Source organism: Aethalodelphis obliquidens, unplaced genomic scaffold, assembly GCF_003676395.1.
Source record: "Aethalodelphis obliquidens isolate GAN/ISIS:26980383/991018 unplaced genomic scaffold, ASM367639v1 scaffold6, whole genome shotgun sequence".
NCBI classification, from domain to species: domain Eukaryota; kingdom Metazoa; phylum Chordata; class Mammalia; order Artiodactyla; family Delphinidae; genus Aethalodelphis; species Aethalodelphis obliquidens.
Genome location: NW_020837950.1, coordinates 5303251 through 5327162, shown reverse-complemented (window position 1 = coordinate 5327162; position 23912 = coordinate 5303251). Strand labels below are relative to the sequence as shown.

At 34.6% G+C, this 23912-nt stretch overlaps 1 protein-coding gene across 4 annotated transcripts in view; it reads right to left on the bottom strand.

Annotated features, from left to right (window-relative positions):
- NFXL1 (nuclear transcription factor, X-box binding like 1) overlaps window positions 1-23912 on the bottom strand; it is a 53615-nt gene that overhangs the window by 4406 nt on the left and 25297 nt on the right. For all 4 annotated transcript variants that reach the window (XM_027103037.1, XM_027103034.1, XM_027103035.1 and 1 more), the window contains 10 exons: window positions 22332-22452; window positions 21942-22101; window positions 21114-21205; window positions 15366-15387; window positions 14805-14945; window positions 11896-12062; window positions 8240-8309; window positions 4040-4144; window positions 966-1052; window positions 100-153 (listed from right to left, as the gene is read on the bottom strand). In XM_027103037.1, coding sequence (XP_026958838.1) covers window positions 100-153; window positions 966-1052; window positions 4040-4144; window positions 8240-8309; window positions 11896-12062; window positions 14805-14945; window positions 15366-15387; window positions 21114-21205; window positions 21942-22101; window positions 22332-22452 — 1019 coding nt within the window. The remainder of the gene's footprint in view (window positions 1-99; window positions 154-965; window positions 1053-4039; window positions 4145-8239; window positions 8310-11895; window positions 12063-14804; window positions 14946-15365; window positions 15388-21113; window positions 21206-21941; window positions 22102-22331; window positions 22453-23912) is intronic.

Sequence of the window (23912 nt, the reverse complement as noted above, 5' to 3'; positions counted from 1 at the left end):
AAAAAAAAAAAAAACCAAAAAAAAAAAAAAAAAAAAAAAAAAAAAAAAACTAACGATGATGCAAAGAGACAGAAGTTTGGGTATTTTTTGTTTAGTTACCTGTTGTCTTCGTTTTTCCTCTTCAAGAGCAGCTTTGGCTTCTGCTTCTTTTATCTGTTTATAGACATTTAAAAGTAAATTAACATTGTAATCATCAAATTTTACATAGAATTTTAACATCTTTCCTCCCAGGCTCCACTAACCCATAACAACTTCTGGGAGCTTTAAATTGAAAATTATTTAAAGAAACGTAAATGTTATATACAGAGAAGTGTTACCAAGGTACTATCTAACAGACAGGGGGTAAGGGGAGGTAGGTTGTTATACCTTATATAAACATTTCAGCTTAACAACTATAAGAGATATTAGATCACAGTTCAAAGAGTTACAACACTGTAAACTGAAATACTTTAAAACCGGACTTTTTCTCTTAAGTTACCATACTAAGACTCTGTAATAAATAATTGAATACCACTCTTTGCCTAGAGTTGAAACTGACCATTTTCCTAAAATGCCCTCTCTGGAAGGGAATCCTTAGTTTCAAACAAAACCAAGAGCCTACTCCTTGATTGCGTTGATGGACAGAAACAGTGATGCTAGAAGTAACCCAAACAGCAAAGAATCCCAAAACCTTATTTTTGTATTATTTTAACATAATTTTCAGGAGGCTTACACTAACATTAGGATGAATAACTATGTTCCAGAGCACATACACTAACTGGTACAGAGGATGGAAAAATCTAGTACACACCAGACCATAAAAAGCACACCTGAGGGTTCAAAATAGGCCAACAAACTAGGCTTTTATCACAAAAACAAAAAAGGATGAGATTTCGAGTTGTTCATAATAAGCACATAAATTAATGCACAAAATAAGTAGGGAAAGGCTGCTAACACATTAAAAATGACATTTAACCTGACATTACCTCAGATGCTTTCCGCTTCATTTCCTTGCATGTTATGTCACATTCTATGGAAATCTGATTTTCACGTACTTTGTTGCACTGCAATTCCTACAAATAAAGTTTTTAAAAATTTGATTTTAAAAGATTTTCCCTCAAAGTTGTAACTGTATGCCATAAAAAAGCAAAATTTCTCTAGCAGCTTAAGATTATGCATACTATTTAAGTCGTGTTAATATTTAATAATGACATGGTTGCATGCATTAAATGTCTTAGTTCAAACAGTGATTATTCTCTATCTCTTAACTGCAAAAAAAGTGAATACCATAAAATTAAAACCATCCATTTAATAATCATTTACTAAACACTACTACCAACTTAGCTTCAATTTCATTTTTAGTCTTTATTTTTCTTTATCTTTTCTTGTTATTCTTCTAAAGCTTCCAGGGAGGTACTAGAGTAGTGCCATCCAACACAGCTTTCTGAAATGATGGAAATGTTCTAAACGTGCACTACTCACAAGGGTAGCACTTACCACACATGGTGCCTGAGCACTCAAAGCATGGCTACTGAAATTGAGGAACTGAATGTCATATATTATTTAATGCTGATTCATTAAAATTCTAATTTAAATAGCCATATGTGGCTGGTGGCTACCAACTCAGTGCAGTTCTCGAGTTTTCTGGAGAGCTAAAAATTTTTCTCTCAACCATTTTATCTTTTTAAAAAATGTTTAGATGAAAATCATTCTAAAGCTTATATCTGTACTTCACTGCCTCCTTAATGGAATAATAAAAAACTAATCTACTCTTTTATTGATGAGGTGACATCAATACTATGATCAATTTGTGTACTATTCTGTAATAAAATAAGTGGTCCTTATTTTAAATAGTCTTAGACATTGCTTTTGGAGATCTTATATCTGCCTTTTATTCATTCCATATTTTTTGCTGCCAGATGTCACTTTTGCTTTAAGTGTACCTATTTGTACCAGTTGCTCTTTTCCCACCACACCCTCAGACACTAGTTTTTTAGTTCATATCTACCAGAGTTAGGAAATGAGATCATCAAATCCTGAGCAAAGTACATATACTTTAATGAAGCACTTTATAGCACAGAATTTTGGCTGAGGTTGGTGATAAACACAGTCTTGTCATCCAAGGACAGTCCAGACAAAGGAAAAATAACATGGACAAACATTAGAGACAAAAATAAATACTGCATGTTTGTGGACATGAAGTCTATCAGCCTGGAAGAAGGATCATCGTATCTTTTCTCATTCAAAAGGTACTTATAGAGTACCTGTTACATGAAAAGCACTGTATTAGGGACAGGGGATACAACAAGGAAAAAATTAATATGGTAAATGCTAAATTAATAATAATTATAGCTGCTACTATTTATTAAATATAGCAGTCATTGTGCTAAATGCTATATAAGCATTATCTCTTTCATTCCTTTCAATAAGCCTATGTATAAACTATTTTACAGATGAGGAAACAAGGTTACACATGTCCCTGGAATCACAAAGCTCTTAGTCATGAACCTAGCACAAAGTACAAAGAAAGCCAAGAGGAAGGAGCACCTAAGTCTTCCCAAAGGAGGCAGAGGAAGGAAGCCTTCCTAAACAAGGAAATGCTTGCCCTGAGTATTAACAGGATTCTAGTAAGCAGAGCAGTAAAGGAAAAAAACAAATATGTGGCCACAGATGAAAGGGGAAATAGCAGATGTGTTAGGGCACTTAAGTAATGGATTCACAGAGATGACTGCCAGGGGATGAGACTGGACAAGCAGGCAAAGGTAATATCATAGATCCTCCTTTATGCCAAGTCTCTCTATACGTACACCTTCCTTATAAAGTGCATATTTTTTCCCAAGTGATGAAGAACCATGACGAACTTACATTGGAAGTATTACAATTAGGAAGGTGTAAGGAAATCTGTTATGAAGCTGTTTTCAAAGTCCAAGCATAATCTGCTGCCAGAGTTCTAATGGGTGGCAAACTGCACTCAGACAGTAAGATGAGATTTCAGAGAAAACTTGAGAGACATTTCAGACTAAAAGTGATTTGACTGAGTACTGATTTTCATATAAAGGTGGTCCATTTAAATATCTAACACTTAGGGTTCCAACTCCAGAAAAGCTCAGGCCTATAAATTTAAATTCAGAAGTTACCTGAATCCAGGAAATTACATAGTAGGAGCTATAAAAGTAAATGAAAAGTAAAGGTCCTCAATAAAAGCTACACATTTTCAATAAATATTTGCTGAATGGATGAATAAATGAGTGAATTGAAAGAGAAAGGAGAGTAGCTTTAGGGAACAACCATAAGAATATGAAGGCAAAAAAGGCATTACAACTATAACTGAGAAAGGGAAAATCAGAAGTCAAGAAAGAAGAATCTTCAAAGGAGTCAACAGTGTCAATAGGGAAGTCAAGGAAAAGAACTGACCTTTAAGAGTTCAGTGAGATTCTTCAATCCTAAGTTTTGCTAAATGGTATGTAGTTTGCTTCCACTGAGCTTTCCAATCATTAGCTTTTGCCCTTTTACTCCTTCATTACCAGTATTTTATCTTAAAATTAACTCTCTCCAAATTTGAACGTTATTGTATAATTTTATAAGGCTACGTGTATGTGAGGTCTTTTTAAGGCAACATGTTCACAACATAATACTGACGGTAAAAAAATGTCATAAATAAGGGCAACAAAGGTTAATTCCAGACCATTTCTTAAATCATGAAACTTACTTTTTTATTACATTGTGCATCTTGTGCAAAGACCTCAAATCTAGAACACACTGATTCTATCCAAAAAAGGGCACTGAACTCAGTTCCAATATAAAATAATCCTTTTACTATTAAATTGCAGAAAACTAAATTGCCAAACAAAGCTGATTTTTAAAATAAGCACTTGCAGAAATAGATATGCCAATAATAAAAAGATTCTAAGAAATAAGACCTTAAAATTCAGTCAAAAAAATAAAGTCAAAGAACTACCAAAATACAGACTCCCCATCCCTGCCAAAAAACCCCCCACAAAACAACAAAACCAACAAAAATGTACACAGAAAAGAATTTTCAATAACTTAAAATATATACCTTTTTAATTCTTTTACAAGGACATCTAAGTTTCACCTTTTGGTTGCAATTAAAGGGACATTCACCAGGATGGCACATTTCTTTGCATCTGTGACCACAAGGAAGCTAAAATAAAACCAAAATAAAACAATTATATATTTATATTTTAGTCATACTCTATCTCCCCTTTCCCCAGCAACTATTTTAAGAAAAAGTCCATTCCAATAGGGTCAATAAATCCTGGATAATTGGCTGATTTTTCAACTTTTTTCTTTTGGATATAAATTACCTTAATTCCCAGAAATGCTCAATATTCTCCCTGGTTCCACTCTAACAGCACATCTTACATCACTCTTGAGGCTAGTTAGAGCCATGTGACCAAGTTCTGGCCAACGGAATGTAAGCATAAGTGCTTTTGTGCCTTAAAGCTTCTCAAGGGCACACATCCATGTTTTTCCCTCCCAATGTGCTGGAAATGAGGATATCTAGAGCAACAGTGGGGCCCATGACTCAGAGAGCAGAGCTGCCCTGCTAACTTGGGTCCCTGGTTCTATACGTGGAGCACTGTGACACATCCACCTTCCCTTGTAAAGGCAAAGTAATGCCATTAGTCCTGAAAAGGTATTCAAACTCATGAGTAATCATGGAAATGTAAACTAAAGTCATGAGATGCCATAAGACTGGCAAACATTTTTAAATTTTGACAATACCAAGTACTGGTAAGGATATGAAACAAAAGGAGCTATAAAATCCTGACGGTAAATTGGAAAATTTACTGGTTACATATAATTATTTTGGAAATCAGTATGACTTTAAGTTGAAATTACACATTCCCTATGACCAACCAACTGCACTACAAAGAGAAATCTATACACATAATACCAGAATGTACAAACAAGAACATTCATAGCAGTATAACAACTCTACCTATCTACCTACAGTAAAATAAACTACAGTATATTCACAATGGAGTAAATGGACTACAGCCACATGTAATAAAAATGACAAGCACAATGTAGAGCAAACAAAGCAAGTCACAAAAGTTCATACTTTTGAACTTTAAATATAAAATTATGCAATCAATATTGCTTCCAGATATATCTGTAGTAAAAACTTTAATTTACAGTAAAAATTATAAATTAAAGCAAGGAAATAACTATTATAAAAGGCAAATGGTGGTAACATAGAATAGAGGGTGGGAACTACACTAAGAAAGGAACTTTGGTAGACTTCTGAGATGCAGCAATGCTAAATTTTTTGACCTAGGTGGAGTTACATGGTGTTCACTTTTTAACCATTTGTTAAACTGTACATATATGTGTTATGTACTGTTGAGTATGTAATAATTTCATTATTTTAAAAAATCAAATCACATGACCATTTCCCTGTTAGATGTGCAAGTATGTATTATCTCAAAAGCCAGGTTATACTCTGAAAGAGCAGAAAAGTAGTCCCAAAGAAAGTTGATTAGAATGTACAATATATAGTGACTGTATCTTCATTATAGATTTCACAGCAAAAAACAGAGGTTTTTCTAAAACATTCAACCTTGATATTCATTTAAAGATGAGATATCCTACCCCTTCCACTCACAGTGAGATGGTTTTCTTCTACTCTACTCAGCCCTTAATATCATTCTGCTAGCACTTTGGTTAAGTCATACCAAATGGCTTACCAATAAGCAACACGGTCTAGTTCAAAATGTTTCATTTTAATCCCAATAATTTAAAAATTTAAAAAGCTCTCTTTAAAAATAATTAAGGAAAGCTTGAAAATCAATATTATTTGTGGATAAATACCCATACCATAATTACCATAGCCAGCACATCTATAGCACTTACCATACACTAAGACCTTTACATGTTATTAACTCACTTAATATTCAGCACTCTAAAGTGAGTATTACTACTGCCCCCATTTTACACATGAGCAATCTGAGATACAGAGACATTAAACAATTTGCCCAAGTAAACAACAGAAAAGCTTGCATAGGAGTGATAAAACCAAATTCAGAAATAATTTTTAAAAGTAGAATTGTATATGTGGGGCACAATTTAAATAAAGGTGCAGTTCTTAATATCTTTACATTTCCTTTTAGTTTAATTCAAACCTAATTGAACAGTCCAATAGACACATAGAGTGTATATCAAAGAAGTAGTGGAGCTGGAAGGACATGCCTATGCCATTCCCACAGTTCACACTTACACTCGCACTCAATATACATTTACCAACTACCTAATATGTACAACCAGGGGACCAGAGACTGGATATAAAGACAAACATGACACAGTTCCTGCCCACAAGAAATCTACAGTATGGAAAGGGGAGGAGAAAGCAAACAGGAATTTATCAATGGATCAGAATTTGTCATAATCCCATACCATAACTCTGAGTCTAAGATATCTATGGCAGATTCAAAAAGACATAGTTCTTGGTTGATCCAGCGTATGAGTTGATACCATAGCCTACTGGTTCTCAAAGTGTGGTGCCAGACCAATAGTATCACCCTTATATAACAGCATATTAGAAATGCAAATTCCTGGGCCTCCACTCCAGGCCCACAAAATCAGAAACTCTGGGGTGGGGCCCAGTAAGCTGTTTTAACAAGCCCTTGAAGTGATTCTGATGCACACTAGAGTTTGAAAAACACTGCTGTAGTCTTATCAATGTCAAGAGAACATAAACTAGAATGAGTTCTATTAACCACAGTAATACTCACCTGTCCACCCCTAGACTGTTCTAAACCATAACAGCCATTTGGATTGTTCCCAACCTAAGAATACATTTTTCAAGAAAGTCCAAGGAGACACTAGCAATACCAGGGGCTCCAGAATGGCCTAGATCCCAAAAATGATGAGCATGAGAAAAAATTTTTTAAATAAATACTGCCCACTCATCTCCAGTCCCACCAAATGGCGTAACAGGATCACAACTGAATTACAGCCAAGGCAATGCTAAATTGCAAATTAGCAATCCCTGAATTCAATTTTATTTCTAACTGCAACCTCATACCAAGTTACTGCGTCAGGTTAAAAATAAAACATTCTCAACTACTTATTACCTGGAATTTTAATCTGGACAGAAGAAAATTTATTTTAACAAGGGAAAACTTAGAATTTGAAGAATTCAGAAAATTAAACTTGAAATATCCCATGCCTCTAGTTTCACTCATATAACAAAGACAGGATTATTAAAATAATCATTTATTGCTTGAAATGTCTCCCTTTTTGTAATCTTACATAACTTTTAAAAATCGCAGGTTCAATTTCCAAGTTGTTAAACAGTAATCCATAAAAAGTGTCCAAAGTTTTAGTTAAAAGGAAATACTGTAAACAAAAAGGCATATCATGAATTGATTTCTCTTTTTATTTAATCAAAGAGACAATACTGTATTTAAGACTTCATTGTCATCTCTTCCGATTCTAAATAGGATGAGAAATACTTAGATAAGTATACAAAGACAAAGGATTAAAATAAAAGGGGTGCTATTAGTACATCTGTAAGTCAAAAGAATTCCTTTATAAATGTCCCCCCAAATGAAATAGCCGTCACTTCCCTACCCCCGACAACAGCAAAAAAGATACAGCCTAACTGTTAAGTTGGCCAAGGAGAGATAGACTACTTTCGTTTCTCAAATCATTGCTGGGCTAATCACCAACCAGTGAGTTTTTACCTTTTTACTCTGAACAATTTTTCTGAACCACTTTCAATAAATTAGTTTAAATACAACACATATACAAGCACCAGAATCTCTAAAAGCAATACTTTATATATGAATGCTTTATATTAATTCAAGATAATAATGAGCTTTAACGTTTACACATGCACACACGCACGCGCACACACACACACACACACACACACGATCTGTTTTTTCTACTGTGGATTTACTGTCCAACTGCCCATGAGCCACACGGTTCTTGATCTACTTATATTTTAAGGTGGGTAAACATTAGGTCAATATTTATTGTGTAAAGTACATAAGCTATCTTTAAAACTGCTTAAAAAAATCTTCAGAGTCATTCCTGGTCCTAATATCCCCAAATTTCATAAAGAGATGTGCTTCTACCCTAACCATACGTTTCTACAAACACCAATCACATTTCCCTTTCTGTACCCGCATTTCTAGGGGTCCAGAAAAGACCTGGAATAGGATGACCAAACAATAAAAGAGAAACAATGCCTAAGAAATACAACGTAAAAGATTCTATTAAATCTTACCTCTTTAGGACACTGATTTTTGCAACAACTAAGGAGGTTCTTTTCATTTACATCAGCTGTGGTTATTTTTCTAAAAAGATGAGAGGAAGTTTTGATGACATTCAAACAAAAGTCCATTTTATAGTATGGTTTTTCTAAAAAATAACTCAATTTCAAACATATCCATAAAATTATCTTACTTATTTACTTCATTTTTTAAAGAAATATTTTAATTGTATCTCATCTGTAACATCCTCAAATTACTTAACTGCTTTGATAATTCAAAACTTCTAGCCCTGTATCTTCCACCAACAAATCAAATGCCAAAAATGGCAACTGCTGCAAAAAGGAAGTACAAAACACACACAAAATATCATCTACGCCTGGCCTTTCTTTAACAGTTCCTGCTAGTTATCTCTCCCTGTAGATCAATCATTATTCATAATTATAATTCTTTGTAAAGCTTCTACATAAAAGGTTTAAAACTAATGGTTCAATATGTTACTTAAAAATTGACCGAGGGCTTCCCTGGTGGCGCAGTGGTTAAGAATCTGCCTGCCAATGCAGGGGACACGGGTTCGAGCCCTGGTCTGGGAAGATCCCACATGCCGCAGAGCAACTAAGCCTGTGCGCCACAACTACTGAGCCTGCGCTCTAGAGCTTGCGAGTTACAACTACTGAGCCCACGTGCCACAACTACTGAAGGCCCCACACCTAGAGCCTGTGCTCCGCATCAAGAGAAGCCACCGCAATGAGAAGCCTGCACACCGCAACGAAGAGTAGCCCCCGCTCACCACAACTAGACAAAGCCCGCATGCAGTAACAAAGACCCAACTCAGCCATAAATAAATAAATAAACAAATAAATAAATAAATTTATTAAAAAATTGACCGAGAGAAAATGCTCACTCAGATTTACTTCTAAAGAACAGGGAAAAAAATGTTACTTCAAATTGAGGAGTTTAGGCTATTCAGTGGGAAGTACAGTAAGCTTATTAGAAAAACTTTTTTTCAGTTGATTTTGGATTAAGCTATCTATTAATGTTAGAAATTGATTCAGATCATTTTAGATCAATCTGTGCTTTTATATGCTTTCAGTGTATAATTCAGAAAAAAGTCATAAACACCAATGAATAATACTTCCTAACAGACAGCTCAACAGTAGACACTGCATGAGTCAGTCAACAGTGACAATCTAAAAATCCCCATCACCTGTGTCTCACTTTACTCTTCCCCATTACCTTCCTTCTCCTCTCCTTTATTTTCTTTTCCTGTTCCCTTCACTAGACATAATTGCCAAAATATACCATAAGTTTAGCCTCACTAATGTCAAAACTATTATCTTAAATATTTGTATCAAATTGGCTATAAATGTACTCTAAGATACCACACGCAATTTTCCCGGCAAAGTTGCAAGTAATAACAAAGTTTTTACTCTGGCTCTATTAAAGTTGTATATTTTCATTCTTACAGGTAAGGTGCTTACCTCTTAAGAGCTAATATCACTTTGTTCCTGTTACTCTATCATTAGGAATAAGCTTTTCAAGGCCTGCATCTTTTATATCTAATTTCTATAGAAGAAATTACATGAAGCAGAAAAGGATCAAAAGGAAAAGATGACTTATGAAATTATTCACTGAACTGAAAGTAAATGAAATTATTGGGACAAATACTGAGACTGAAGAATTCTATATAAAAACATATACTTTAAACATGCATTCAAGAAATGGAAGAAGCAACTCTGGATAGCTATGGTAATAGAAACCACCTCAATCCAAATATATCCACACATTTCCCCCCAAAATCATTCAGTTCATTAATAACAAACAAAATCACTCAAATCCTATGACCTCAGCAAAGCCAGAAGACAGAAATTTCTACAAACTTCAAATTACCTGTAAGTAGAAAAATAAACACCAATTCCTAGCAGAGCTATTTCTCAAGCTCCCATATAGCAAGTCTTTTCAGAGAGCTTGGTAGAGTTCTGGAAAAACTGAGCAGAAAAGAGAAGAGGCGCACTGAGCTAACATCACACAAGAAAGACAAAGTCCACCATAAATGTAAAAATACTGAAAAAGTCTTGGTGGATCAGAGCACCAACTAAAGAGAAGAGACTTTAAAAACTGCACAAGAATCAAGGAGCCAATATTGGAAAGGCAACACTCTGCAGAACAAGACAGTAAAAAGGGAAGGTGCCCTTTGGAGATGACACGACAAAGGGAAAAAGAAGCAAGAGAGGGAAATTTAGGACCCTGAAAGACCAAAGAAAACAACGTCTTGCGACTTCCCTCGTGTACCAATGGTTAAGACTCCCACGCTACCACTGCAGGGGACACGGGTTCAATTCTTGGTCAGGGAACAAAGATCCCTCATGCCGAGGGGCACGGCCAAACAAAAGAAAACAAAACAAACAAAAGAAAAGAAAACTACCTCTTCTCATCAGTCATCACCCATTAATAAAGCAAAATTGTCCTCTTAACTCTCCCTACAAAACTTATAAAACTAAAAATTATAATTTTTTAAAATTTCAACAAAATAATTTTAATATTTAAAAAGAATAAAATTTGACTTTCCAATTTAAAGCATGAGTCCAGAGTATAAGAGACAAAAACAAATTTAAGATAATATTAACAGGCATTTTTCTGTAAGTATTTATGCCCAAAAAATCAGACATAAACTCATATTCTCAAATTTAATCTGAGGGCTTCCCTGGTGGCACAGTTGTTAAGAATCTGCCTGCCAGTGCAGGGGACGCGGGTTCGAGCCCTGGTCCGGGAAGATCCCACATGCTGTGGAGCAACTAAGCCTGTGCACCACAACTACTGAGCCTGCGCTCTAGAGCCCGCAAGCCACAACTACTGAAGCCCATGCTCCTAGAGACTGTGCTCCACAACAAGAGCAGCCACTGCAGTGAGAAGCCCATGCACGGCAATGAAGAGCAGCCCCCACTCGCTGCAACTAGAGAAAGCCCATGCGTAGCAACGAAGACCCAACGCAGCCAAAAATAAATAAATTTTAAAAATTTATATATAAAAAAATTTAATTCTGAGTAAAATATACTTACAAAAAACCCACTTTATAGACTTGAGTGAAATGGAGCTGAACAAGTTAGGTTAATTACATATTTGATCATGATAAACAGAAAAAAATGTAATTTTTTTCTCCCTCTGCATAATCCACAAGCAAAAAATTTCATTTTTAAGTAAGGAAAATATAGAGGTCATATCCTAGTATGATAAATGCTACAACAGCAACATTTGTAATAAACAAAAGCTACCTTTTAAATCTATGATTTAAAAACTGTGCCTAAGTAACTATGTGCAAGTCAACTTTTGATCCAACAAAACTCTGGCTGACGCTGTTATCTGAAAAATCTGCTATAGGAGTGCTTCTCCTGTTTTTTTTTAAAGCAAATTTTTTTTCTAACAAAATCTTATACAGAATCCCCAAGTGGAAAAAAGCAGAACTGTCCTGGTTGAAATCAAGGTAAAGTATCTAGAAGATGAAATAGTCTACATTTCTTCCTTCCAGATCTCTACTGGAAAATCTAAGTCTCCAGCCCCTAAGGACCATACTGAAAAATATTCCTTGAAGTATTCTATAAAGGGTTCTGAATTATGAAAATATACCAGTTAAAATGATTTTAGTAAAACAAGAATATTTCTTCAGTCCACTTACCTACATTCCACATAAAGACTTGTGATCTTGCAGTGACATTTTACTCTAAGCATCTGAACACAGGGAGGACACTCTCCAGGGTGACATGGCAAAACACACGGATGAGGACAACCTGGCGGCCGTGATTTAGAGCACCCTTCTTCACACTGAAGGCATTCTGGGCCAGCCTGATAAGTACCAAGGAAATAAGTCATCTAAATACAGAAGTCTAACATTTCTATATATGTTAAAGTTATAAAATTTATATATCCCGTTAAAAGAAAGTACTTCTGTAGCTCTTAGAAATACAGTTAATAAAATGGTGCCATGCTTTCACTCTTTTAAAAATATTCAAAATGAATAATAGCAAGATCATCAATAGGACCATTATTCACAAAGATTTTGATGTCTACAAACCTCATTTGATCAAACTGCCTCACCTTTAAAATGGACTTGTGATTACATGAAGCATCCCTATTAAAATGTAAATTACTTCTTAGTCAGTGGCAGAAAAAAAAACAGAGTAAAAACATTTTCCACCCAAGAAACATGATCATCACCTAACTAAAAAAGCAACACACAGGCTTCCCTGGTGGCGCACTGGTTAAGAATCCGCCTGCCGATGCAGGGGACACTGGTTCAAGCCCTGGTCCGGGAAGATCCCACATGCCGCGGAGCAACTAAACCCGTGCACCACAACTACTGAAGCCCGTGCACCTACAGCCCGTGCTCCACAACAAGAGAAGCCACCACAGTGAGAAGCCTGCACACCACAGTGAAGAGTAGACCCCGCTCGCCACAACTAGAGAAAGCCTGTGCACAGCAACAAAGACCCAGTGCAACCAAAATAAAATTAATTAATATAAAAAAGAAAATTAATTATCTCTCTTTCATAACCAATTTTTAAAAAGTCACTTGGGAATCTTGTTAAAATGCTGAGGCGGGGCCTGAGATTTTGCATTTTTAACGAGATTCCAGGTGATGCCAATGCCACTGGTCTGCAGATAACACTCTGTGTGGCAAGGGTCTGTAGCATACATAATATAGAAGAAATGCATGTGTATATGTATGTGTGATTATGTACGTATACATATGTTTTCTTTTTTATTTGTTTTTGATGACAGACTTTCCTCAAAGAGAAAATATCCTCATTCTTCTTTCAATCAGTCAAAAAGTATTTCAGCCCATGTTTGCTTGCGAAATACACACCATTGTGATTGCCATCACCTTCACACCTTTCCCCAGTTAACCACATTCCCACTCACTACAGCCAATGAATTAGGGTTATATTTGCTGCTAATGGTATCAATCAGAGCCATCCCACATAAGAATGGCATTGACTGAACTGAGATCTGAGGATAAGGCAAGGGAAGGAAAGAGACTAGAGCAGAGGTAAGAAGCAAAAGAGCTTTGATTTCAGTTAATTCAATAAACACTTACTGAATACCTGCTGTGTTATAGGCTCTGTGCTATACCTCAAGGTAGAAACTGCATTAAAAATTCCAAGGGCATTTGGGTCAAGAGAGACCTATTAAGAGCCTTTCTCCAGTGGGTCTCAATTGAGATGTTACAGTAAGGAATTAATTTTTAAAGTTTCTAAATTATTTAACCTTTAATACATAAATTAGAATGATTGCAGTTATCCCCCCAAATAATATAATTTCCACTCACTTACACTGCAGTAGCCTTCCCTGAGTGGGAGATAGGGTGGATTTGTAGCTAAATTGAGAAGAATTGCACATAACTTATAACCCATATTTCACCACAGGCACTGACTGCCTACGAAGCCATGTTGGGATAATCCAAGGTAATTCCCCAAACATGTCATATCACTTCTTAAAATGAGTTTTTTCTGATTCATCTGATATTCTGGAAGTCTAATGGAGGAAAGCCATATAGTAGCTATTCTCTAACTAGTTAAAGTGGTTTTGAATCATTATGTTAGTTTGATTTTATAATTCCAATATCTTTTTCATTTTATCATGAGAATTTTTTATTGAGGATCAAGGCATGACTCAGTGAAGAAATTATAAGCAATACGATTTACATATATATCTGCACATGAGGAAGAATGATACTATAGACATTTATGTTGTCATGCATTACAATTACCAAATCAAAGACCAAAACATCTAATAATGCAAGTGAAATTTTCAATAACACAATTCATAGTAATAATTTAAACACCTGTAAATGTAATGTTACTTAATAATAAAATTAAGCTTAAAATCTTTGGCTTATTCTTCATTAAGCACACTTGCTAATATTATTATGATTCCCTATAGAATGGAAACCTAGGAAAAAACATTATTTTAAAAATAAAATTTAGTATTAATTAAAATTTGATTAGCTACATTTGTTTTTCCTTGTGAAATGGCAATTTTTAGACATCTTTGAATGGTTGATTTCTCATATGCTTGTAAAATGCTTTTAGTAAATTTCACATAACTTATACATATCCTGTATCTGTGATGGTATTTACTTCCAACAAAAGATTGAGAATTTATTAAAACTGTGAACATCTACCCCATGTATTAGGTTTAAAAAACAGCTGACTGCAAATGCTCCAGACTAAACTTAGAGATATAAATGGATAGCAGTAGAGGTGATACTGCTACTTACTATCTAAAAAGAGACACAATTTTTGTACTTTTATCATAAAATCAAACCTTATGTATTAACCCAGGTATAGCACGTAAACAGTACCAAATTAAAAGGCATATTCTTATGAACTAGCACAAAGATACAGAGAGATATACACCAAGTTGTTAAAGTTGGTTGTCTGAGGAAAGGCAAGGAAGGAGAAGGGATGAGGGCAAGAAAAAGGAAAGAGAAGTTATAGCAAAATGGAAAATATTTATGGCAAAATTATTGAAAAAAATGTTTCAAGCATACTGTAAGCATGTATACATTCAACTCAAGGACATTACCTTGTTTTTGTCAGTACAGGAATCAATTTCAGTTACTTTGTGGCACTCTTTCATACATGTATGATTCTGACAATCTAAGGTTCGTCCACAAACTCTCCTACAAGAGTAGGGTCCTACGGTGTGGCATGGTAGTGGGCTCACCTTAAAATTTAAGAAAAAAATGAAAATCAGCAACACACACACACACAACCTATTGGAAGCATGTTTCAAAAATGACTCTGTTATCATTTGAGAACAAGTTTCATCTAATACATTTTCATTAATAATTGTTATTATCAAAATCAAAGTAACCTATCCAAAAAAATCCAAAGAATGAATGCCAAGGAGCAAAACATTCTATTCCTAAAAGGGAAATTCAATGTAATGATTCTGCAGTGAATGCATATACATAGGCTAATTCTCAGATAAAAGTACTGTGTATTTTTAAAATTAGTAGATAAACTCTTGTACTCTTTAGAGCACTAAAAAGACAATATATTGACTTTGTTATTTCTAACAACCATCATATAGAAGAGGTACATAGATTACAAGCTTTACTTAAAGTTTGTGCCTGTAACTCACCTCATGCTTTCCAAGACATTCCCTGCAAGACAAAAATAAAATGAAATGAAACATTATACAGTCTTCAAAAAGAATATTTTTAAAGCAAAGAGGCTAACTCTACTAGTCTTTTTTTTAAGAATAAAAAATAAGCACGTAGGTTGCAGGATACAAAGTTAATATACAAAAGCCAATTGTTTTCCTACATACCAGCAATGAATGACTGGAATTTGAAATTAAAAACACACCACCATTTATACTAGCACACACAAAAATGAAATACTTAGATATAAATCTAACAAAATAAATTCAAGATTTATATGAAGAAAACTACAAAACACTGATGAAAGAAATCAAAGATCTAAATACATGGAGAGATATTTCATGTTCATCTATAGAAAGGTGCAATGCTGTTAAAATGTCACGTCTTCCCAACTTCATCTAGATTGAACACAATTCCAATCAAAATCCCAGCAAGTTATTTTGTGGATATCAACAAACTGATTCTAAGGTCTATATGGAAAGATAAAAAACCCAGGATAGCCAACACACTACTGAAGACAAAGGCAGAGGATTGACACTACCCAACTTCAGGCCTTACTATAAAGCTACAGTGATCAAGACAGTACAGTACTGGTGAAAGAATAGACAAATAGATCAATGGAACAAAACAGAGAGCCCAGAAATAGACCCACACAAACATAGCCAACTGATCTCTGACAAAGGAGAAAGGCGATCAAATGGAGAAAGGGTAGTCTTTTCAACAAACGGTTGGTGCTGGAACAAAGGAACATCCACATGGGAAAAAAATACAAACAGACTTTACACATTTCACAGCAGTTAATTCAAAATGGGTCACAGACCTAAATGTGAAATGCAAGACTATAAAACATAGGAGAAAATCTAGGTGACCTCGAGTTTGGCGATGACTTTTTAAATACAACACAATCCATGAAAGAAAAATGGTTAAGTTGGATTTCATTAAACCAAAAACATCTGCTCTGCCAAAAACACTTAAATAAAAACAGGTTTTCATTAACACAAGCCACAGACTGGGAGAAAATATATGGAAAACACACATCTGGTAAAGAACTTGTATCTAAACTATAAAAGAACTCTTAAAAACTCAACAATAAGAAATTAAGCAGCCAATTAAATAATGGTCAAGATTTGAGCAGAGAACAGATACCTCACCAAAGAGGATATACAAATGGCAAATAAGCATATGAAAAGATGCTCAACATCATATGCCATTAAAGAACTGCCAATTAAAACGAGATACCACTGCACACCTATTAGAACGGCTAAAATCCAAAACACTGACAACAGCATTTGCTGGCAAAGATGTAGAGAAACAGGAACTCTCATTCATTGCTGGTGATAATGCAAAATGGTACAGCCACCGTGTTAGTCTGGCAGTGTCTTATATAGGTAAACATAGGCTTACCATATGATCCAGCAATAGCACTCCTAAATATTTACCCAAATGAGTTGAAAATATATGTCCACACAATAACATGGACATATGTTCTGTGAACATGAACGTTCACAGCAGCTTTCTTCATAACTGCTAAAACTTGGAAACAACCAAACTGCCCTTCAATAGGTGAATGAATAAACAAACTGTGGTATATACATACAATAGAATATTACTCAGCAGTAAAAAGAAATGAGCTATCAAGCTGTAAAAAGACATGGAGGAAACCTAAATGCATATTATCAAGGGCAATATGCTACAAAGGCTATATACTGTGGGATTCCAACTATAGGACATTTTGAAAAAGACAGAACTATAGAGAGAGTAAAAAGACCAACAGTTTCTAGAGGCTTGAGGGCTGGGGAGGTGAGGGATGAACAGGAGGTTCTTAGGGCAGTGAAACTATTCTGTATGGTACTGTAATGGTGGATACATGAGATTATGCGTTTATCAAAACTCATGGACCGTACAACCGAAAAAGTAAACCTTTACCAAGGTAAACTATAGACTTTAGCTAATAATAATGTATCAATATCAGTTCCTCAACTGTAAAAAAATTCTACTCTAAGAAAGAAATTGTATTACCTGGACAGTTCATGTGACAAATAATATTTTTCAACATATACTTCATAATAATAATTTTGTTATACATGCCACTGAAAAATCATTATATCAGAGTTAGAAGGATCTTTATACATATGTTTTTGGTTTTTAAACTGAGATAAAATTCACATACCATAAAGTTTATACTTTTAAAGAATACAATTCCACACTAATATAAGATATTAAGGGAAACTGCGTGTGTGTGGCAGGACCATACGGGAACTCTTTTTATTTTCTGTGAAATTTTCCTGCAAACCTAAAAAATCACCTTAAAAAAACAGTCTATTTAAAGAAACAAAACAAATATTTCATTTCCCTTTAAAGGGACTGGTTTAGCAATTGTTTTGTGATCCTATTCTGGCCAGTGAAATGTGAAAAGAGTTTTACTATGGGGCTTCTGGGAAAGGTTTCCTCAGTCTTTAAATAAAGAAGAAAGTGATGGTTGAAGGCTTAAACAGTGTCCATTTCTCCCTTTGGAAACTTCACTAACTGGATGGGAAGTTTATCAGAAGGGCAAGTAGCCTGAGAGCAAAAAGGACACACTAAGGATAAAATGTAAAGACAGAATCCAGGCTCTTGACGATAAATCACTGAATCAACCAGATTAACCAACCATGAAGCAGCAGTTCTACCTCCAGTCTAACTGTGCAAGGCATAAATGTTACAATGTCGCTTTTTATTTAGGGTTTTTGTTACTTGAAACAAAAGGCACCCTAAATGATACAGCACATATTATATGTGTTACATGCACATGTTCAGAATTCTTTTATCACATGGCCAAATTATTATTAAATGTAACGTTATTTTTAAAACAAGAGGGCAAGAAAACAGGAACACTGTACTCTAATAAGAAATTATATTAACTGGATAGTTCATGTGACAAGTAATATTTTTTAATATATCCTTTACAATAATAATTTTGTTAGACATGTCGCTGAAAAATCGTATCAGAATTAGAAGGATCTTCATATATGTTTTTCTCCTTTTTAAAACTGAGATGAAATTCACATACCATAAAATGTATACTTCTAAAGAGTACAATTCAGAGGAGTTTAGTATATTCATGAGGTTGTGTAACCACCGCCACTACTTAATTCTAGAATATTATCATAACCCAAAGAGAAACCCTGAAACTATTAGAAGTCACTCCCCATAGTCTCCTATCCCCAGCCCCTGCAACCACTACTCTACCTTCTGTCTCTGTGGATTTGCCTACTCTGGACAGTTCATATAAATGGAATCAAACAGCATGTGGCCTTTTGTGTCTGGCTTCTTTCATTTAGAATAATGTTTTCAAGGTTCATCCACATAATATGTAAATGTATCGGTAATTCATGGATTTTTATAGCTGAATAATATTCCATTGTATGGCTATACCACATTTTGTTTATCCATTCATCAGTTGATAAAAAAATTGTTTTCACTTTTTGGGCTATTAATAATAATGTTGCTATGGACATTCATGTACAAGTTTTTATGAATCTATATTTTCAGTTCTCTTGGGCATAGTCCTAAGAGTAAAACTGCTGGGTCATACAGTAACTCTATGTTTAGTCTCCTGAGAAACTACCAAACCCTTTTCCAAAGTAGCTACACCACTTTACCTTCCCAACAGCAATGTATAATGGTTCCAACTTCTCCATATCTTCACCAACACATCATATGTCTTTTTTATTTTAGCCTTCCTAGTGGATGTAAAATGGTATCCCCTGGTGGCTTTGATTTACATTTTTCTAATTAATGATATTGAGCATCTTTTCACATGTTTACTAGCCATTTGTAGAACTTCTCTGGAGAAATATCTATTCTAAGCCTTTGACCATTTTTAAATTGGACTGTCTTTTGGTCTCTCAGTCTAAGAATTCTTTATATATTATGGATAATATACAAAATATATGATTTACAAACATTTTCTACCATTCTGTGGGTTATCTTTTCAACTTTTTGATAGTGTCCTTAAAGCACAATTTCTTGATAATGTCCTCTGACTTAATTTTCATAAAGTCCAATTTATTTATGTTTTCTCTTGTTGCTTATGCTTTAGGTGTCATATCTAATAACCAATGCCTAATCCAAGGACACAAAGATTTACACCTATGTTTTCTCCTAAGAGTTTAATAGTTTTAGTTCTTACTTTTAGGCCTCTGGTCAATTTTGAGTTACTACTTATATATGTTGTGAGGTAGGGGTCTGAGTTCATTTTTTTCCATGTGAATATCCAGTTGTCCCAATACCATTTGTTGAGAAAAGCATTCTTTCCCCCATTTAATTATTCTGACAGTCTTGTCAAAAATTAATTGACCATAAGTGTATGGATTTATTTCTGGACTGTCAGTTCTATTCCCTTGATCTTTATGTCTATCTGAATGCCAGTATTACAGTCTTTGGTATTCTTTAATTTCTTACAACAATGTTTTATAGTTCTCAGTGTACAAGTCTTGGATTTCTTTTATTAAATTTGTTAAATAAACAAAACGTTTGTTCTTCTTAATGTTATTGCAAATGGAACTGTTTCCTTTGTTCAATTTTCAGATTGTTCACTGTTAGTGTATAGAAATAAAATTGACTTTTGTATATTCATCATGTTTCCTATAAACTTACTGAACTTATTTAATATCTCTAATAACTTTTGTGAAGATTCCTTAGGATTTTCTATATACATGATCATGTCATCTGAAAATACAAATAGTTTTACTTCTTCATTTTCTAGTCTAATTGCTCTAGCTAGCACCTCTAATATAGTATTGAATAGAAGTGGCAGAATAGACATCCTAGTCTTGTTCTTGATCTTAAGGGGGAAAGCTTTAAATCTTGCACCATTAAGTGTGATGATGTTAACTGTGGGTTTTCATAGATGCTCTTCATCAGGCTGAGGAAGTTCTCTTTTATCCCAAGATTGTTGAGTGTTCAAGAAAGCATGTCAGATTTTGTCAAATGTTTTTCTGCATCTATCAACTGTCCTTTATTCTATTGATAAAGTATTAACAGTGATTGATTTGAATCAATGATTGATGAATGAATGATTGATGTTGATTCAACTTCATATTTCTGGGATATACTCAACTTGGTCATGATGTATAAATCTTTTTACATGTTGCTGGATTCAGTTTGCTAGTATCTGGTTAAGAATTTTTGCATCTATATTCAAAAGGGATACTGGTCTGCAGTTTTCCTGTGATGTCTTTTTCTGGTTTATTATCAGGGAAATAGTAGCCTCACTGAATAAGTCAGGAAATGTGCCTGCTTAGTGAAGCATTGGTGTTAATTCTTTAAATGTTTGGTAGAATTCACTAGTGAAGTCACTGGTCCTGAGGTTATTTTTGTGGTAAGTTTTCGGTTACTAATTCAGTCTTTTTACTAGGTATATTCAGATTTTCTACTTCTTCTTGATTCAGTTTCAGTAGTTTGTGTGTTTCTAAGAATTTGTCCATTTATCCATGCAAACAATAACGAAAAGAGTAGGAATAGCTATACTGACCCATCAAACTCTAGTTGGGGAAAATGACTCAAAAGGACATAGAGGAGCGTTTTAAGCAGTATGCAAAATATATTTGGAAAAGAATGAAACAGAAAGAGAGACTACTTTATAGGCAAGGCCTGAAATAATGATGAATTGAAGAAAGAAAAAGGAGATACACTTTGAACTATGTCAAAAGATTTTTTTTAAAAGCTAAAATTCTAATACTTACATAGGAATAGGCACTTGACATGGAGGACAAGGCAATGCAGTCTGAATAAACGCTGGTTCAGATGGCTGTTCCCAAGGGCCTGAAGGCTGGTGCTACAAGTAAAATAAATAACAATTTTTAAGTCAGAGGGGTTAAATCATATGGCCGATTTAAGGATCTAAGAAAAAACAGTTCCACGAATCCTCTGCTCAAGCCAGCTGAAATTTTTTCAAGTACTCAACAAATTGTGCTTATTGAAATATTTTATTCCATCCTTAAATTCTATCAGATTGTTCTCCTCTAACACGTTTATATTAAAAATTGAGCCAGATTCCAGGTTTTAAACGACAGAACAAAGGCAGTATAGACTCCTTCACTTCTCATAAGCCAAAAGAATAAAACACAGAATTGTAAAATCCAAATTCCACCAACAGAATTTAATCTCCATTATTTTGTTCACTGTTGTCTCCCCAGCACCTAGAAGAATGCTTAACACATAGTAAGAATTCAATAAATATTCACTGAATATGTGAATGAATCTTTGAGGAAACCAGGAGATATTTATAACCCTAAACTATAGTATATGAAGGAAGACTGACAAACTCATCTGTATGATAATTATAACATGACTATCACACTGTACTTGCAAACATTTTATTGATTTCTCCTTTTCTATATTGTGAATTTCTTAAGACAAAAACCAAGTATCATTTACCTTATACCCCAGCTCCTATCACAGTGTTTAATACCCAATAAGTACTTCATCATTGCTTGTTGAAATGACTAAGTAAAATTAAGAAAATATGACCCACAGCAATGCATTATGTCTTAATAGTACTGTTCCCTTACCCTGCCAGTTTGCTTTATTAATGCTTGATCATGACATGGAGCAGGACACAAGTGACCACATTTCTCCAAAACCTTTCGGCAAGGTTGATGACATGGAGGACAAGAGCCAAAGTGACAGCGATGTTTTTCTTGACTTGTATGATGGCAAGTTGGTGGTCGACTAAATCATAAAGTACAATTTTTAAAATTACTTTTGATCATTGAACGATTATATCTAAAGTGCAATTATCTATTTATATACCTTCTAATTCCATACAGAATGAGCATACTGTGAATATTAATATTTTAGAACATTAAAGCAAAATTGAAAATACTAACAAAATGAAAAATAGGTATGAATTTAAATCTGTAAGACACCAGATGTAAGTCTGTACAGAGCTTTGTACTAACCTGCACTGCTCTTTGCACTTGGGGGGTCTTGTGGTACGTTCTCGGCCACAGGGTACTGTCACCTTTGTATTACCACAATTGCACTTCACATCTACAGTTTCTGGGCAGGGATAACAGCTACCTGAAAAAAAGGTCTGAAACTTAAAGAGAAATTTCCTTAACTACCCAAATTCCCATCAACAGTAGAATCAATAAGTTTAGTATATTCACACAATGGGATACTCTAGGATGAGAATAAATGAATGAACCTCACACACATAACACTGAGCAAAAGAAATCAGACACCATCAATATACAGTATATGATTCCATTTATATAAAATAAACAGGAAAAACTAATTTATGCTGTTCAAAATCAGGATGATGATTACAAAGGACACAAAAAGTTTGAGAAATGCTGGTAATGATCTGTTTAATAATCTGAGTTCTGGTTATATAGTTATGTTCAGTTTATAAAAAATCATCAAGCTGTACACCTGCAATTTGTATACTTTTCTACATCTACAATGGTACTTCAGTAAAAAGTTTTAGAATTTTCTTTAAAATTTGCTAAAAGTTCTGTCCTAAATAACAAATTTAACACATTACTCATTCAAAACTACACCAGCAAAATGGAGCTCAGTCTTTGGAAAATCTAATTTAGCAATAATTTTTTGGCTTAGTTTCATACATACATCTACTCAAGTGCATTATTTTTAGATAAATTCTCCAATAAGAGTGACTTCTCTCATAAGGTTATTAACAAGTACAGTCAATTTTCCATTACTCATGCTTTGCGAAAGACTCTAAAATCTCATTTTAGGCTATAATTCCAAATACTTCTCTTCTAAACATTTCAAAAGGAAACATTTTTAGGGTTTCAGCTTTTTACCTTCTTTTGTTATGGGTAGAAATACACAAAGACCAATTGAAAAGAAATCTTTTTAAACAGGCTATAAAGTTCTCTCCAAGGCTTTGACATCATCCTAAGGGCTTTCTTCCCACTCTAGTTTTCCGAATAGGCTACCCCATTAGAAATGAAATAATAAGAGAGGAAGGGCTTCCCTGGTGGCACAGTGGTTGAGAGTCCGCCTGCCGATGCAGGGGACACGGGTTCGTGCCCCGGTCCGGGAAGATCCCACATGCCGCGGAGCGGCTGGGCCCGTGAGCCATGGCCTCTGAGCCTGCGTGTCCGGAGCCTGTGCTCCGCAACGGGAGCGACCACAACAGTGAGAGGCCCACGTACCGCAAAAAAAAAAAAAAAAAAAAGAAAGGAATGAAGAGTCTTCAACTAGGAAGTAAGTATCTCAAGAAATTGCTGCCTAGGTGTCAGGTCCAAGCAAAATACTGAATAGCAATTAACCTGATAAAAAACAGATTAATGATGAAAAATAGTCTGGTTAAAAGCCTCTATTAGTTCAAAACAGTTCCCTAAAACAGAAGAGGTTAAGAATTTTGATTCAAATAATGATCGCAGAAAAAGAAATAAAGTAAAAAGCACCACAGGGAAAAAACACATGTGTATTATACAAATTACCAAATTTATACTTCAGTGTTTTGATAAGTATAATCCAGTAAAGTATTATCTTGATGGTAATGCAAG